Genomic DNA, 16,296 nt, shown 5'->3' with positions numbered 1-16,296 from the left:
CAACAAATGAGATGGTCGTGGAGATCACTTGGAGCAGCTCCAGGGCTATTGCTTTTGGACGAGGACACTGGAGAGTGGTCCTAGTCGTCTAGTGGAGGTAGCTCTGTCAGGGCTACGCTTTTCGCGTGAATCCAGCTCTGGTTGTTCACCACGTGCTTTTTTGTATGCAATTGTGATACCTTGGGGCCCTGGAAAGCAATCTCTTGAACGGTAGCAGAGGGCCAGAGAGAGCATCAACGGGTTCCCCTACGTTGCTCAGACACCGAATCTAGGACTACCTATTACGTAATGACGGATCCATACTGCCGCATTCGAATCTCGGGGTGACTCAACAAGGGGTATACACTGTAGAGGAAACTCAAAGGCCCAACGCCACAGCGATAGGTCTTTGGGCCAAGTACATCGTTTAATTTCGCCATCGATGGACACCTCATCGTGGGCTTTTCTTTTTTCCGTGAGGCCGTAGGTTGCCCGGAATCCTGATTCTGCAGTTGAACGAGAGGGCAAACGAAAAAATCAGCTGTCGTCTGCAAACTAAAAAAAGGTCACTGCCTGAAAACAGTAACTCAAAGCCCAACAAACAACCGTGGTTCAGAGCCCCCTATGTGTAGAAATAACATAGCTGTTGTTGTGTGCGTGTACGACAGCGGTGAGCGTGTATTGCTGACCGTGGCCTAATGTGAGGAGGCCCCTTATTCGGAAACAACCACCTTAAATTGTCTCAACAAAGTCTTTTACTGTCGCACTGGCGCTCATTAGGCAGGTTGTTTCTATAAATTGTGAACGCACAAGCATTGACGCAATGTACTGGAAAGGCTCCTTAACAAGAATAGCTTCGACTTTTACTGTCGCCGTAACTCCTGACTGAATATCGTGTGGCAGCCCCTTGGACCCAAGTGAAAAATTTTTCCGTTGCCAATTAGCCCTCCCTGTGCCAACAAGGCAGACCGGGACCCCCCAAAAGTTGCCTTGGAACCTGGTGACAACTTTTCCTGTCTAAGGAAAAAAAGAGCATATGCAACAGAAGAAAAACCACACCACACCTGGGAGTTTGAGATCCAAAGCGCTGCACGTTTGTACGTCAGTCCATAAAAACCGTGAAACCAGGAAAACGTAACCATACGAGCCCTCGTGAGATTTTATATATAGAGCCCAAGAGATCGTATTGTCTCAGCTGTTTATTGTGTTTATCTGCTTGTTTACCTCCCGTACACATATACATAGTTGTTGCTTTACTATACAATTATAGATTACAGCTAGTGTCAAGGACACCCAACAATAGTACAACATGACACACACGGACATAACAGGCTCGCTCATAAACGAGTACAGAATCGTCAAGCTCATAGGGTCTGGTGCATACGGGCTCGTGTACCAGGCACAGAACACCGTGACCGGCCAACAGGTGGCTATCAAATGTATCTCCAAGAAGAGCAATCCAAGTGTGAAGAAACAGAGCGACTACCTCACGACGCTGTTGGCGGAACACCTCTTGGAGAGGGACTTCTCGCTACAGGGTCTTCGCGAAATGAGTCTAAAGAGACTAAGCATGGCAGACAACATACCATGTCCCTTCGTCAGAGAGATCAGTATCCACTTGCAAGTCCACCAGCACCCAAATGTCATCTCGATCCACAAGATCTTGGACTCTCAAGTTGCGGTCTTTGTCGTGATGGATTACTACCCAGAAGGCGATCTCTTTGTCAACATTGTCGATAGACAGGTATATGCACGTTCGTCCGGGCTGATAAAGGATGTCTTCATCCAGCTTATAGACGTCATCTCGTACTGTCACTCGAAGGGGATTTACCACTGTGACATCAAGCCAGAGAATATCATGTGTGCAAATAAGGGTTCAAAGGTTGTCATTGGAGATTTTGGGCTTGCAGTCAAGTCCAAGTACATTCAGTCAAAGACATGCATTGGTTCGAGCTATTACATGGCCCCAGAACGTCTGTGTACTATGAACCATTCTTTGACAAGATTGGAATATCCTGCTTGCAAGGGAGATATCTGGTCTCTAGGAGTGATCCTCATCAACTTTTGTTGCACAAGAAACCCTTGGATGAAAGCATGCGAGAAGGATGCAACATACTCAGCATTTAAGAAAGATCCAAAGATCTTAATGGAGATCTTGGACATCAGCGAGGAACTGTGGAATATACTCTGTGACTGTTTCAGAGAAGAGCCAGAGGAACGTATCTCCCTCTTCGAGCTGCGTGATCGTGTCTTGAAGTGTAGATCGTTTACAGTTGCAGGCCCATTGTCTCGTTGTGACTCATATGAACAGGATATGGATGATGCGCTTGAATGCGCTGTGCCTGCAAACGAGTCAAGCGTGGGAAGCGATGGCTCTTTGGATTTGCCAATGGATCACATTATAGAATATGCTCAATATTTGCAAACTCTGTCGTCGGTAAAGAACACCGCAGCAGGGAATTACACTCAAAACCAATTTGTTCTGGATAACAATATTATGGATAACGTTTCAATCATGTCTAACAAGAGCTTCAATATGAACTTTGCATGATCAATAACAGCTTTGCAAGTAATGGATACAAACTTGAAGGATTTTTAATAAACTAATACACGAATCTAATGACCTTTTTCTAAAAGCAATCCATCTACACTTTTTAGTTGGTTAGAGATATACTTTTATTTCTAGCTGAATGAATAAGCTAAGGATCACTTCAATGTGCTTGCTTTTTACAAGATAACGTGCTCAGAAGACAACTTCTCCAAAACCATGGAAGAAGCACCACCACCACCGTTACAGATAGCGGCAACACCAATCTTACCACCTTCCTGTTGCAAGACGGATGTCAAAGTGACCAAAATTCTAGCACCAGAGCATCCCAATGGGTGGCCAATAGCAACTGCACCACCGTAAACGTTGAGCTTCTCACTTGGCAAACCGAGGATCTTTTGGTTGGCCAAACCAACAACAGAGAATGCCTCGTTGAACTCAAAGAAGTCGACATCGTCAATGGTGATACCAGCATGCTTCAAAGCCTTTGGAACAGCCAAGGCCGGAGATGTGGTGAAATCCTCCGGGTTCTGTGCGGCTTCACCCCAACCCAAGATTCTGGCAATTGGCTTCAAATTCAACTCGACGAGCTTCTTGTGAGAGACGAGAACAAGTGCTGCACCACCATCGTTAATTGGAGAAGCATTGGCAGCGGTGACGGTACCGTTCTCCTTTTGGAAAACGGTTCTAGCGGTCTTCAACTTTTGTTCGTTGAACTTGGTGCTTTCCTCATCAACTTCAACAACAACATCTGGCTTACCTCTGAAACCCTTGATAGTGACAGGGGCAATCTCAGATTTGAACTTACCAGCAGCATGAGCAGCTTGTGCCTTTTTGTAAGAGTCGATTGCAAAGTTATCCTGGTCCTCTCTGGAGAAGCCATGGTCACGAGCACATTTTTCAGCACAGACACCCATGGCATCATCGCTGTAAGCGTCCTTCAAACCATCACGGGCCAAACCATCTACCAAGACGGAATCACCGTAACGAGCACCAGAACGAGCAGCTGGCACGTAGTATGGAGCGTTTGTCATGGACTCAGCACCACCGGCAACGACAATGTCGGCGTTACCCAAGATGATTGTCTGGGCGGCTATGATAGTGGCCTTCAAACCAGAAGCACAAACCTTGTTCACGGTAGAGGCGACGGTTTGGACGCTCATTCCAGACTTGATGGCAACTTGACGAGCTGGGTTTTGACCAACGTTGGCTTGAACAACGTTACCAAAGACAATCTCCTCGACATCAGTGGCCTTGATCTCTGGAACTTTGGCGAGAGCAGCCTTCACCGCGTGAGAACCAAGATCGACGTAGTTCTGGGATGAAAGGGAGCCTTGGAAGGACCCAATTGGTGTTCTGGCAACTGCAACAATGTAAGCGCTGTTTTCAGACATCGTGTTATCTCTGTATTCTAATGAGAGGATCTAATGGGTTGTAGACTTAATCGTTTAGCTATTTGGGCAACGGTTTTTTTTGCCTCGTTTCGTCTCGTTTCGCGTTGCGTGGCTCTGGACTGCTTCGAAGTCGATCGCGTGGTAAATCTGTGGGAAGAGAGAATTCGTTGGGTGGTGAATTTACCTGTCCCTTTCTATTTGACTCAACAGTTAAGGGGGAAGAACAAAGGGGAAGAAGAGAGAGAGAGAAACCCCCATCTGTGGGAAATTTGTGGGAAATATATAACCTTCTCCGCCAATTGGGTTTAACCGAGTGAAAGCTGACAAACGAACGCGGTTCATCACTTTTATTATACGAGCAGTGGGAGAAAGGATGCAATTTTAGAGGGGAAGATGTCCGAGACCCTCGTTTAGTGAAAGCTTCGGGACTTTGGGTCCTGGCGAGGTCGAAAAGTCCCTAAAGTGGAGTCCCAAGTCCCGGCCTGATCACTTTAACGAAAACGGAAATATTCCGCAATTCTTTGTTTACATTTTGTGTACCGCAGATGAACTTTGTGTGGGCGGGTGAACCTTTTTTGGGTCTTGTACTGTTTGTTTTGTTATAGGTGCTCTTCCCAAGGTGTAAACTTCCCGTCTACACCACCTGGCTTCTGACATTGTCATCTTTGTCTGTATAGGAGTGGCTTGGATTAGGTGGTTTCTGTTGATTTGTGCTACCTTTCTTGAAGGATCATTGGGATTACGCTGTATATTGTCAAGCAACCATGGATAAGCAACAGAATAAGTATAAGACGTTCCAGAAGCGTTCAAATCGCAATAATAATAGCAATTACCAGAAGAGCAATGGTTCCCATAAGAGCCAGTGTCATACAAACCAACAGCAGCAGCATCAGCAATCCCATCATAAAGCACAGAAGCAGAACGCAGAGGCTGCTGCCACCATCACAATCTCATCGATTAAAGAATTCCCAGCATCCAAGACGTATGGATCTCTCGATTATTGCTTGCCTTCCAAAGTGGAAAAGATCATAAGCCACACAATCAACGATCTTCCAAGCTTTCCTCAGAGACCTGCTGCCAAATGGAGCGGTGTATCACCGCTGGGCTCGTCCTTACTAGATCAGTACACCGGTTCTGACCCTTCAATAAGGGCCAGGGACTTGATCCATGATCCTGTGATGGAGATCGTGCTTGTAAACAGAAAGAATGCAAAGACGTTGAAATTAGGCTCTACAGATATCGACCTTTCGGGTAAACAGCCTGTTTTGACTACTAAATTGGTTAACAAGTTTATTCAAAAGGAATCGTTGTCCAACCAGATGAATACCCCTATGAAGAGAGTCAGAGATGAGGCAGTGGATGCAAGTAGCTCTGTCAAGAAAAATAAGCGTATCGCTAGTGTAACACAGGCAGATACAACCATGGAGCTCAGTTTTGAAGGAAAGGCAATGGATAAGAGCGATTTGGTTAAACTAGTCGACTCCAGTGGTGTAATGCAGGATGAATCCCAAATTGCTGTGGATATGGATGCCAGCATGATCGACACGAGAAACCTTTTACAAAGTACTGAGTTCAATTTTGAGTACTATCGCAGAACATAAAGACCAATTATATCTCTGAAGCTAGAACTTTGCTACTCAAAAAATGGTGTAAATTTCCCCTTATGATAAATACATTTCAATTCCTTCTGTTTTTTTCTTCTTCTATGTACAACGAAACGAACACTTTCATCCATCATGTTAGTTTGAAGCTTTACAGCATGTTCTCAGAGGGCATACTGAAAAGCTTACTTTTTCCATGACTTGTAATACTCTTCATCACAAGAGCAAAAGACAATCACTGTTGCTTCTCTACTGTGAACCCTGGATCACTCTTTCTCAACTGTCTCTCCTCAGCTTTAGACAAGGCATTCTCCACCACTTGAACATCCACTAGTTCCTTAACCTTAAGAATCATACCAGCGCTATGTGGTCCAACCTGTTGGTATGCGACAGAACCGGTCTTCCCAAGGCCAAGCTTGGTGACCGTATCCTTGATGGTCTTTGGGAGAGCAATAGTTGAGCGCTTCAGCGTTATTCTGTAGAAGGACATGGTGATTATAACAGTTTGGTATACTTAACACTCAAGTCTCCCACTATACCATTGTCGGTGTCGAATTAGTTCGATGTTCTAGTTTTTTTTCAGCATTTCAGATGTTGCGCCTACCATCTAATTTCTACAGAGATGGGAATCGTTGGCACAATGAGTAGAGGTTTCAATGTTCGATAACACGATCTTTCAATCTTCCCAATATAGCTTGAGTAACCCTTGATGTGAATGGCTAACTGAGTGTATGATAATCTTAATTATCTGCTTTTTTTCGTACCAATCGGACCTACTAAACCTTTGTACCCTTAAGCGCAAGTGCTGTATGTCCGGGTGTTACAGAATATCTTACATTTAAGTTAGTGATTGTTTCACCATAGACTGTATGCCATGTCGTCAATGAGTATAGCAAGAGTTGTATACTGAGAGTTTTATGTACCAACTTATGGTATTAGTCATATTGAAGTATTTTTAACAGCGATTTGAAACGTGAAATCATTAGCTTTAGAGATTTATTTTTGGTATTTTTGACATGTATCACTTTCGAAGGTCTATCAACTAAATTTCTAAAAGGTAAATTGGACTCACCCTTTTTCTTTTACACTATTAAAATTATTCGCCATTTACACCGTATGTTGTCACACCGTGCTGATGTGGTTATAAGAAAATTGAGACCATCATGAACCCGAGCTGATTATATTCTACGCAACTGTATGGATTGTAACTTGAATTAAATAGTCTATATGAACTATCAAATCAACACAGTGACTCAGTTAAACGCAACTCATGCTGTCGAAATAACCATATTCTGAAGTCATTGTGAAACAATGGTTAGTATATAAAGATCAAAGCACCCCAACACTCAACAGTAGACCTATATACACTGTTGCACGTCACAACAGGCAACCCCATACATGGCATAATTGAAATCCATCGGACCAGAGGGTGCTACTACGGGCACGGTGAAAATCCCCACCAAGAAGAGTATATAAACCTGTCACCATGGACGGACCCTGGATCAATTCGCTCATCAGTCAACCGGCCAAAACCGATAACCTTACACAATCCAGAAATGCAAGTTAAACCTTTCCCACTCTTTAATCTTCAAACCATGTACAATAGGGGGGAAAACGTTATGCATCATTGTTGGATAAGAACTTGGGGCGAGAAGCCTCCCCAAAGCACCTAAAGATCATACAATGCAAATAACATAAAAAGCGGGGCATATCCAACGGGGGGGGGGATTTCGTTCATCTCCATTGGAGATCTGGAACACTGATAAGAAACCAGATCTAATGACATCAGCACCTCCGTTGTTTTCCTTGCTCCCTCTCCAAATCTGTACCACCTCGAAGTTCCATGAGCGAAGCGATGTAGCATTCAAGGTGTATGCTTCCATATGTGAATTACCATGACGTAGAGCTATACAGCACCCGCAACGGACTACTTTGCCTACGGCGACGATTGGATTGGCTGAAAATACCCGTACGTACCCAGCACCACCCAATTCGGCAGATGCGTACTTGCCTATCCTGGCCGCCATCTGTTGCGCTTAGAATCAGCACACGAGAGAGAGAACGGAGCGAAAGAGGCTGTTTCGGCGTGCTCCTTCGACGCTTTGGTGCACGGTATTCGAATTTCCGGTAGGGACCGTTATCACAAGCCGGTACGCACACGAAACACTCTCGGCGATGACCAGATTGGGATGACGGCGTTCGATTGGCGAGAGATTCCTCAACGCTGTCTTGCCCAGCACCGTCTGCTCCACCAGGAAACGGCCCACCACACAATGAAACCAGTACACCATTCTGACCAGGGCTCATGATTCACCACGTAGCCCTCAACGGTATTGCCTAATGGCCCGCACTTGTGTCTGTAGTTCCGACCCATGGCCTAGATGAGGCTCCACAGTGCCACGCTGGGAGTATCCCCGGCGAAATGAGCCTGCAACAGCTTTGGCCTCTGAAAAAAATTCCGTTCATCTGCAGCGTGCAACAGCTCACATGGGAGATATTTCCGGTGTCCCTTACAAAGGGCAATTGGTCCAATTAAAGGCTTTCGCCGACGGACAAGTTTTCGATAAGATCAACAGGTTGAGCACAGATACGGAGGTTGTATAAAATCTGAGGATATTGCCGCCATGGAGAAGCTTTAGAAGAAAGTTGTGTTCCTTTTTTTCTTTCTTTCTCCATTGTTTTCATAAACACACACTATTCACATTATCACAGCAACAATGGTTGACACCACTGGTTGGACCATTGACGAATGGGTTGATTTCCATCACAAGACGACACCAGACGTGTCACTTGAGATTTTACAGACACTGGTGGCATCGCAGAAGATTGCACCGGAGGATCCTGCCTGGATAAGCGTGGCCTCCTCGGCGGAGATTGAACACCAATGGAAGATTCTCCAAGCGAGATCGAACAAGAACGAGCTCAAGCTGTACGGTGTGCCTGTGGCGGTAAAGGATAACATTGACGCCAAAGGATTCGAGACCACGGCGGCTTGTCCATCGTTTGCATATACTCCAGAGAGGGATTCCACAGTGGTGAAGAACCTGAGAGAGGAAGGTGCCATCATCATCGGTAAGACCAACTTGGACCAATTTGCTACTGGGTTGGTTGGTGTCAGATCTCCATACGGCAGAGTACCAAATCCATTTAGTGCTAAGCACGTCTCTGGTGGTTCAAGTTCAGGCTCTGGAAGCGTTGTCGCTAGGGGTATCGCCTGTCTTGCGTTGACAACAGATACCGCTGGTTCCACACGTGTACCTGCCGCATTAAACAATTTAATCTCTATCAAACCTTCGGTGGGCGTGTTTTCATGCTCCGGTGTCGTTCCAGCTTGTAAGTCATTGGACTGTGTTGGTGTCTTCGCCTTGACATTGGGTGATGCTGAGACAGCCTTTGATGTTATGGCCAAGCCTGATACAGACAACGATGAATACTCAAGACCACTACCACCAAACCCACTCCAGAGCTTCGGATCGAAGCCAAAGATTGCAGTTCCAACACACATGCAATGGTTTGGAGAGGAGGAGAACCCAAAGCTCTACAAGAAGGCTATCGAGAACTTGGCTGCAACAGGCGCAGAGATTGTCGCATTGGACTTTACAGACTTGCTTGATTTGGCAAAGTGTCTTTACGAAGGTGCCTGGGTTGGTGAGAGATATGCTGCCACCAAAGAGTTCCTTGATACAAACCCACCAGAAGAGACATTGGACAAGACAGTGATCGGTATCATTAAAACAGCAACAAAATTTGATGCCGCTGACACTTTCAAGTTCGAGTATAAGAGACAGGGAATCCTTCAAAAGGTTCGCAAGTTGTTGAAGGACATTGATGTTTTGGCTGTTCCAACTTGTCCTTTGAACCCAACTATGGAGGACTTGGAGAAGGAACCGGTCTTGGTTAACTCTCAACAAGGTACTTGGACAAACTTCGTCAACTTGGCTGATATGTGTGCATTAGCACTTCCAGCTGGATTCAGACCTGATGGCTTGCCAAATGGTATCACTTTGATCGGTAAAAAGTTTACTGAGTATGCATTGTTTGAATTGGGTTCTCGTTACTTGAAGAAGGCCTTTCCTTCTGAGAGAACTATGGGTGCTACTAAGAAGTTGGCTCTCCTTGGTGATGAGATCCATCCTCCAAAACCAGATTTGTCTCAGTCTATCAAGTTGGCTGTTGTCGGTGCTCATTTGAGTGGTATGGCTCTTCACTGGCAATTAGAGAAGGTCAATGCGACTTTGCTCAAGGCCACAACCACTTCTGAGGATTACAGATTGTATGCTTTGCCAAAGAATGGTCCAATTGCAAAACCAGGTCTCAGAAGAGTTTCAGAGGCTGGTTCTAAGATCATCGTTGAAGTCTACTCTGTTCCATTAGAGAGATTTGGTGAGTTCATCGCTATGGTTCCTCAACCTTTGGGAATCGGATCAGTTGAGCTCGAAGATGGTGAATGGGTGAAGTCCTTCATCTGTGAGGAATTTGGCTACACACAGAAGGGTACTAAGGATATCACGTCATTTGGTGGCTGGAGAGCCTACATCGAGTCAGCAAAGGCTACTGAAAGCAGTTCAAAGCCTTTCAAGTCCGTCCTTGTTGCTAACAGAGGTGAAATCGCTGTGAGAATCATGAGAACTTTGAAGAAGTTGGGCATTCAGTCCATTGCTATCTACTCTGAACCAGATCAGTATTCTCAACATGTTTTAGATGCTGACGTTGCTATTCCTTTGAATGGTACTTCTGCTGCTGAAACATACATTAACATTGAGAAGGTTATCAAGGCTGCTAAAGATTCTAAAGCTGAAGCGATCATTCCAGGTTACGGATTCTTATCTGAAAATGCTGAGTTTGCTGACATTTGTGAGAAGGAAGGTATTGTATTTGTTGGTCCAACTGGTGATTCTATTAGAAAATTGGGATTGAAGCATTCTGCCAGAGATATTGCTCAGAAGGCTAACGTTCCTCTTGTTCCAGGTTCCGGATTGATCTCTGATATCGACGAAGCCATTGCCTTTGCCTCCAAGCTTGGATTGTCCAACGACCCAGAAACTTCTGTCAAGGTTATGCTGAAGTCTACTGCCGGTGGTGGTGGTATTGGTCTTCAGAAGGTTGACTTGCTCGATGACTTACCAAAGGCCTTTGAAACTGTCAAGCACCAAGGTCAAGCTTACTTTGGTGATGCTGGTGTGTTCTTGGAGAGATTTGTCGAGGATGCTAGACACGTTGAAGTTCAAATGTTTGGTGATGGTTTTGGTAATGCCATTGCTGTTGGTGAACGTGACTGTTCTTTGCAACGTCGTAACCAGAAGATCATTGAAGAGACTCCTGCTCCTAACTTGCCAGAATCGACGAGACAGGCTATGAGAAAGGCTGCCGAGCAATTGGGTGGATCCATGAACTACAAGTGTGCTGGTACCGTGGAGTTCATCTACGAAGAGAAGAGAGACGAATTCTTCTTCCTGGAAGTCAACGCTCGTCTGCAGGTTGAACATCCTATCACTGAAGCGGTCACTGGTCTCGATTTGGTTGAGTGGATGTTGAAGATTGCTGCTAACCAGGCACCAGACTTCAAGTCTCAAACCATCGAAGTCACTGGTGCATCCATGGAAGCCAGACTTTACGCGGAGAATCCTGTCAAAGGCTTCAAGCCATCTCCAGGTCAATTGACTGATGTTACTTTCCCAGAGTGGGCTAGAGTGGACACATGGGTTGAAAAGGGTACTGTTGTCTCTGCCGAGTATGATCCAACTTTGGCCAAGATCATCGTTCATGGAAAGGATCGTGCAGAAGCATTGAAGCTGCTTCAAAAGGCGTTGGATGAAACTGTTGTCTATGGTGTCATCACCAATTTGGATTACCTGAGATCTGTTGCAAACTCTGAGATGTTTGAAGCTGCTAAGATGCACACCAAGATTTTGGATTCTTACGATTACCAAGCCAATGCTTTTGAAATCTTGACTCCAGGTGCTTACACTACTGTTCAAGATTACCCAGGTAGAACGGGTTATTGGAGAATCGGTGTTCCTCCTTCTGGACCAATGGATTCGTTGTCTTTCAGATTGGCCAACAGAATTGTTGGTAACGCTAACACTGCGCCTGCTATTGAAGTGACTTTGAATGGCCCATCAATGTTGTTCCATGCTGACGCTGTAGTTGCTGTCACTGGTGGTGAAGTCGAAGTCAAGGTGAATGATACAGTTGTAAACCAATGGGAGCCAGTTGTGGTCAAGAGAGGAGAGAAGTTGTCCATTGGTAAGTTGACCAAGGGTTGCAGAGCTTATCTTGCTATCAGAGGTGGTGTGGACGTTTCTGAATATCTAGGCTCCAGATCCACCTTTGCACTCGGTAATATGGGTGGTTACAATGGTAGGGTTTTGAAGGTTGGTGATGTCCTCTTCTTGGGTCAAACATACCTACCATCCAACACCTTACCAGCACCTATTTCTGAACCAACTGCTTTGCCAAAGGACTTGATTCCAACTCTTGAGAGTAAGGAATGGACTGTTGGTGTCACTTGTGGTCCTCATGGTTCTCCAGACTTCTTTAAGCAAGAAGCTGTTGAGGAGTTCTTCTCCGCCAAATGGAAGGTTCATTACAACTCCAACAGATTCGGTGTAAGATTGATTGGTCCAAAACCAAAGTGGGCCAGATTGGATGGTGGTGAAGCTGGTCTGCATCCTTCTAACCAGCACGATTATGTCTATTCTCTTGGTGCTATCAACTTCACTGGTGATGAGCCTGTCATTCTGACATGTGATGGGCCTTCTCTTGGTGGTTTCGTTTGTGAGGCTGTTGTTGCTGATGCTGAAATGTGGAAGATTGGTCAAGTCAAGCCAGGTGATCTCATCCAGTTTGTTCCAATCTCATACCAAACAGCTAGAGATTTGAAGATTAAACAAGACTCTACAATTGAGACCTTCAAGGGTAGATATCCAACAGCTGTTTCTGCTGAGTTGATTTTGGCCAAGCCAGAGAACCCAGTTCTAGCTACAGTGAAACCACACGAGCAATCCCCTGTTGTTACTTATAGACAAGCTGGTGACCGTTATATTCTTGTTGAGTATGGTGAATTGAAGATGGACTTGAACTACTCCTACAGAATTAATCGCTTGACCAACTTGGTTGAGAACCACCAGACTGTTGGAATTGTTGAAATGTCTCAAGGTGTCAGATCTGTTTTGATCGAGTTTGATGGTTATAAGATCTCCCAGAAAGATCTCTTGGAAACATTGATTGCATATGAGCGTGAGATCCTCTTTGAAAACAAATGGAAAGTTAAGTCTAAAATCTTTAAGCTGCCAATGGCATTTGAAGACAAGAAGACTCTTGCTTGTGTAACCCGTTACCAAGAGACCATTCGCTCTGAGGCTCCATGGTTGCCAAACAACGTTGACTTCATTGCTAACGTCAATGATATCACCCGTGAGGATGTTAGGGACATGTTGTACAGTGCCAAATACCTTGTCTTGGGTCTTGGTGATGTCTTTTTGGGTGCACCATGTGCCGTTCCATTAGATCCACGTCATAGATTAATGGGTACCAAGTACAATCCATCAAGAACATACACTGCCAATGGTGTTGTCGGTATTGGTGGTATGTACATGTGTATCTATGCCATGGACTCTCCAGGTGGTTATCAATTGGTTGGTCGTACCATTCCAATTTGGGATAAGCTGAAACTGGGGGCTCACTCCACTGAACATCCATGGTTGTTGACTCCATTCGATCAAGTTGAATTCTATCCTGTTTCAGAGGAGGAACTTGACAAGTTCACTGAAGATGCTAACCACGGTCAATTCAAGGTTGAAATTCAAGAGTCCGTCTTTGACCATGAAGAATACTTGAGATGGATCCAAAAGAACGCCGAATCTATTAAGGAGTTTGAGTCCAAGCAAAACGGCGAGAAGGCTGCCGAGTTTGCCCAGTTGATCCAAGTTGCCAATGCTGACTTGGAAAAGTCTGGTGGTGTTAAAGCTGTGGAGGAGGAGAAATTCCCAGAGGACGCTGAGCTTGTTTATTCCGAGAACAGTGGTAGATTCTGGAAGCCATTGGCTAAAGCTGGTGACGAAGTTGAAGCTGGACAAGGTTTGATTGTCATTGAAGCCATGAAGACCGAGATGACTGTTTCAGCTCCAAAGAAGGGTAAAGTTTTGAAAATTATACACCAAAATGGTGATATGGTTGATGCTGGTGATCTAGTTGCTGTGATCCAATGAATTTACCATAACACTTTGTATATTACGATGAAATGAAGTTTAAAAATTGTTACAATCTATTCGTTTGTAGGATGGTCTAAGTTTCAATCACGAACAATTTCATAGAAGAGCATATAGACTGCCCAATTCTCTTTCAGGACATCATCTTTTCTGGCTTCTGTTACTGTACTATCTGAGATTCTCCAGAATGGATACTTCGTAACAGTTGATATCTTCTTAAAAGAGGTTGGATCTTGTGGTTGCTGACAAGGCGAAGAAGGTGGGTGGTTTATACCGAGACTTCCAGTGCTTTCGCAGAGCTCATCAAGATTGTTGGTCGGTGTCGATGAAACGTTACGACGGCTTGTAGTTGATGGACTGGAGCTTAACGAAGAACGACGTGAAACCAAGCCTCCCAAACGAGTTTTGAATCTTGAAAAGTGTGAATCGTCATCAGAATCTAATCCGTCTGCTGAACCACGAGAAATACTCTCATTAAAAGCTTGTTGAAGACCAGAGTGTGGTTTTGGCTGTACCACTGGTGATGGTGGTTGTGACGATGAGGCCGACTGAGACGGTTCCTCACCCCAATGAATGGTTGGCGAACGGTTGATAACATTGCCAGTTTCCTTATCCTTAACCAATTCTGGCTTATGACGATAACATTCGTAGTGGCCCGCGTTATGAGTTCCATTTTGTCTAACCATCGCTTTTAACCTGTAACGTGGATTTCCCTTTCTAGCGTTCAACTCCTCCGTAATTTCGTCATCGTCACTTGTCAATGAGCCTTCCTCACCGGCCCCATCTTGCGAATGAAGAGATTCCTCAGTGGAAGAACCTGTCTTGTGAATTCCAGCTCCATCACCTTCTAAACTATCCGTCGTTTCAACATGGTCAACATGCTCAGAACCCTCCTTATCATTACTTTCCTCGTTATGTTCAGTTAAGATCTTGGAATGGATCTTCTTCAACTCCACTGGTTCATGTCTATCGTCATCATAACCTTCAAGTTCATCATCAATGTCATCAGCAATGTTTGCAGTATCATCTTGCACGCTATTCAGATCACTATGCGATTCACCATGCATTCTGATTCTAGATGTCTTCTTTGTGGCTCTCTTTCTACTTTCGTATTCTGAAGCCAATGCCTTATCAACTTGGATATCTAACAGATCTGGAAATATCACATTGCAACCATTTCTCTGTATATGATTTGAGACGAAAACAGATCTGGAGAGGTGAATCGTCAACAGAGAAGGTGGTCTAATAATCAAGGTCTTCTTAACAATGGTTGAAAGTAAATTCTCCGTAGCGAAGCCCTCGAACTTGTAATTCTTCACAAATGAGTTGAGAGGCTCTTCCAAGTCATCGTTAATGGTTAAACTTGGTTCTAGAATCTTCAACCTTGAGATGATGTGGGATTGCTCCTCGTCCAAGGCAACGTTCTTAGCCATCTTCTCATCCTCAACTTTCAATATGGCCTTAACTTTACATCTTAGACAATGATAACCGTTAATCGTCTGCAATTCGTTTGATCTGATCATGTTGTATAATGTAGCTCTCGTCTCCTGAGGCACTGATAGTGACAGCATCGAGAACGGGTGGAATGAAGGCCTTGACGAGTTCAAACAAGAATAGCAGGTGAGCTGATCTGCAGCGAGTCCATCAAAAGGGAAGTCAGGGACTGTGACGTTCAAAGCATTCTTTGCAACGTATTTCTTCAACTTCTTATGTTCATTCCCCAGTGTTTCCACAATCAATTGAACCAGCTCTTGAGCATCGTTCTGATTTTGAGAGATCTTGAGGTTGAAGATCGCCTCTATGACATGCAATAGTGGCCAAACAGAGATGTACTTTTTAGACTTGATGGGCTCTTGAAGTTGCTTGACGATCTTTGCCAATGCCTCGTGTAGACGTAGGCGAGGGACCTCATTCTGGTCGTCGTCAGTATGCGGTAGAGGCAGACATGAGATCAACGACTGATCTCTATAGATTTCGTTGAGGTATATCGTCAACTCCGGCAAGGATGCAAACGCCTGTATCGAGGAATTGGCAAAGCAATCGTTCCGTGTATTGATCAGCCCTGTGGTGTACTTATCGGCTCTTTTGGAGGAGAACATCTTCTTCCGATCCTCTTCACTCGTTAGGTACCAAGCTATGGAAGGTGAAACAACGTATAGTGTGAGCAGTGAAACCGTGGTTAACAATAGCATGCGCAGTCTCTCAGACCGTGTAGATAGCTTCCAATACCTCAGGTAAGCTCCGTGTAACAAGCCAGTCGAGAACCTCTGAATGTAATCCTCCCTGGTGATTCTAATGACCGGTATCTGTTGTAACTTCGAATCACTGAACCAACGCTCTAAGAGGGACATCAAACGGCAATGCTAGAGAGAACAACCCAATGGAGAAACAGCAAAGAAACACACTCAGTCTCTCAACAGCAACCTTCAGCTGTACACTTCCTTCAGGCCTCAGAATAATAGCAATGAAGCTGAAACTGTAGACAAGTGCAGCACTAACTCCACCAAAACGTTCACTAGTGACCCACTTTGCTAGCACTCAATATATGCTGTGGATAGCTGCCT

General features: G+C 44.8%; 6 protein-coding genes across 6 annotated transcripts; 3 read left to right on the top strand and 3 right to left on the bottom strand.

The window, feature by feature from the left end:
• Window positions 1-1,288: 1,288 nt before the first annotated feature.
• On the top strand, window positions 1,289-2,530 carry CYBJADRAFT_121573 (protein kinase; the record flags this gene model as incomplete). The annotated part of the gene is made up of 1 exon (XM_020212363.1): window positions 1,289-2,530. One exon carries the CDS (start codon window positions 1,289-1,291, stop codon window positions 2,528-2,530), a length of 1,242 nt encoding a protein of 413 aa, XP_020073313.1.
• Window positions 2,531-2,635: 105 nt separating this feature from the next.
• ERG10 (acetyl-CoA C-acetyltransferase) lies at window positions 2,636-4,239 on the bottom strand. Its single transcript, XM_020217283.1, has one exon. It carries the CDS (start codon window positions 3,919-3,921, stop codon window positions 2,707-2,709), a length of 1,215 nt encoding a protein of 404 aa, XP_020073312.1. The 5' UTR covers window positions 3,922-4,239; the 3' UTR covers window positions 2,636-2,706.
• A 360-nt stretch (window positions 4,240-4,599) lies between these two features.
• CYBJADRAFT_187966 (uncharacterized protein) lies at window positions 4,600-5,522 on the top strand (the record flags this gene model as incomplete). Its single annotated transcript, XM_020217282.1, has 1 exon — window positions 4,600-5,522. The coding sequence occupies exon 1, from the start codon at window positions 4,686-4,688 to the stop codon at window positions 5,520-5,522; it is 837 nt and encodes a 278-aa protein (XP_020073311.1). The 5' UTR covers window positions 4,600-4,685.
• Window positions 5,523-5,569: 47 nt separating this feature from the next.
• Window positions 5,570-6,032, bottom strand: MRPL33 (mitochondrial 54S ribosomal protein uL30m). The gene has a single exon (XM_020214103.1). It carries the CDS (start codon window positions 6,010-6,012, stop codon window positions 5,758-5,760), a length of 255 nt encoding a protein of 84 aa, XP_020073310.1. The 5' UTR covers window positions 6,013-6,032; the 3' UTR covers window positions 5,570-5,757.
• A 1,939-nt stretch (window positions 6,033-7,971) lies between these two features.
• DUR12 (bifunctional urea carboxylase/allophanate hydrolase) lies at window positions 7,972-13,784 on the top strand. The gene has a single exon (XM_020214102.1). It carries the CDS (start codon window positions 8,240-8,242, stop codon window positions 13,730-13,732), a length of 5,493 nt encoding a protein of 1,830 aa, XP_020073309.1. The 5' UTR covers window positions 7,972-8,239; the 3' UTR covers window positions 13,733-13,784.
• Window positions 13,785-13,815: 31 nt separating this feature from the next.
• UBP16 (putative ubiquitin-specific protease UBP16) lies at window positions 13,816-15,831 on the bottom strand (the record flags this gene model as incomplete). Its single annotated transcript, XM_020212410.1, has 2 exons — window positions 13,816-14,463; window positions 14,869-15,831. 2 exons carry the CDS (start codon window positions 15,829-15,831, stop codon window positions 13,816-13,818), a joined length of 1,611 nt encoding a protein of 536 aa, XP_020073308.1.
• Window positions 15,832-16,296: the final 465 nt, after the last annotated feature.

This window comes from Cyberlindnera jadinii, assembly GCF_001661405.1.
Source record: "Cyberlindnera jadinii NRRL Y-1542 unplaced genomic scaffold CYBJAscaffold_1, whole genome shotgun sequence".
Lineage (NCBI taxonomy): Eukaryota > Fungi > Ascomycota > Saccharomycetes > Phaffomycetales > Wickerhamomycetaceae > Williopsis > Williopsis jadinii.
This window is presented reverse-complemented; position numbering and strand designations above follow the sequence as displayed.

Coding starts and splice junctions, on each gene's coding strand:
- ERG10 (XM_020217283.1), bottom strand. CDS start 3,921: ATGTCTGAAAACAGCGCTTACATTGTTGCAGTTGCCAGAACACCAATT.
- DUR12 (XM_020214102.1), top strand. CDS start 8,240: ATGGTTGACACCACTGGTTGGACCATTGACGAATGGGTTGATTTCCAT.
- MRPL33 (XM_020214103.1), bottom strand. CDS start 6,012: ATGTCCTTCTACAGAATAACGCTGAAGCGCTCAACTATTGCTCTCCCA.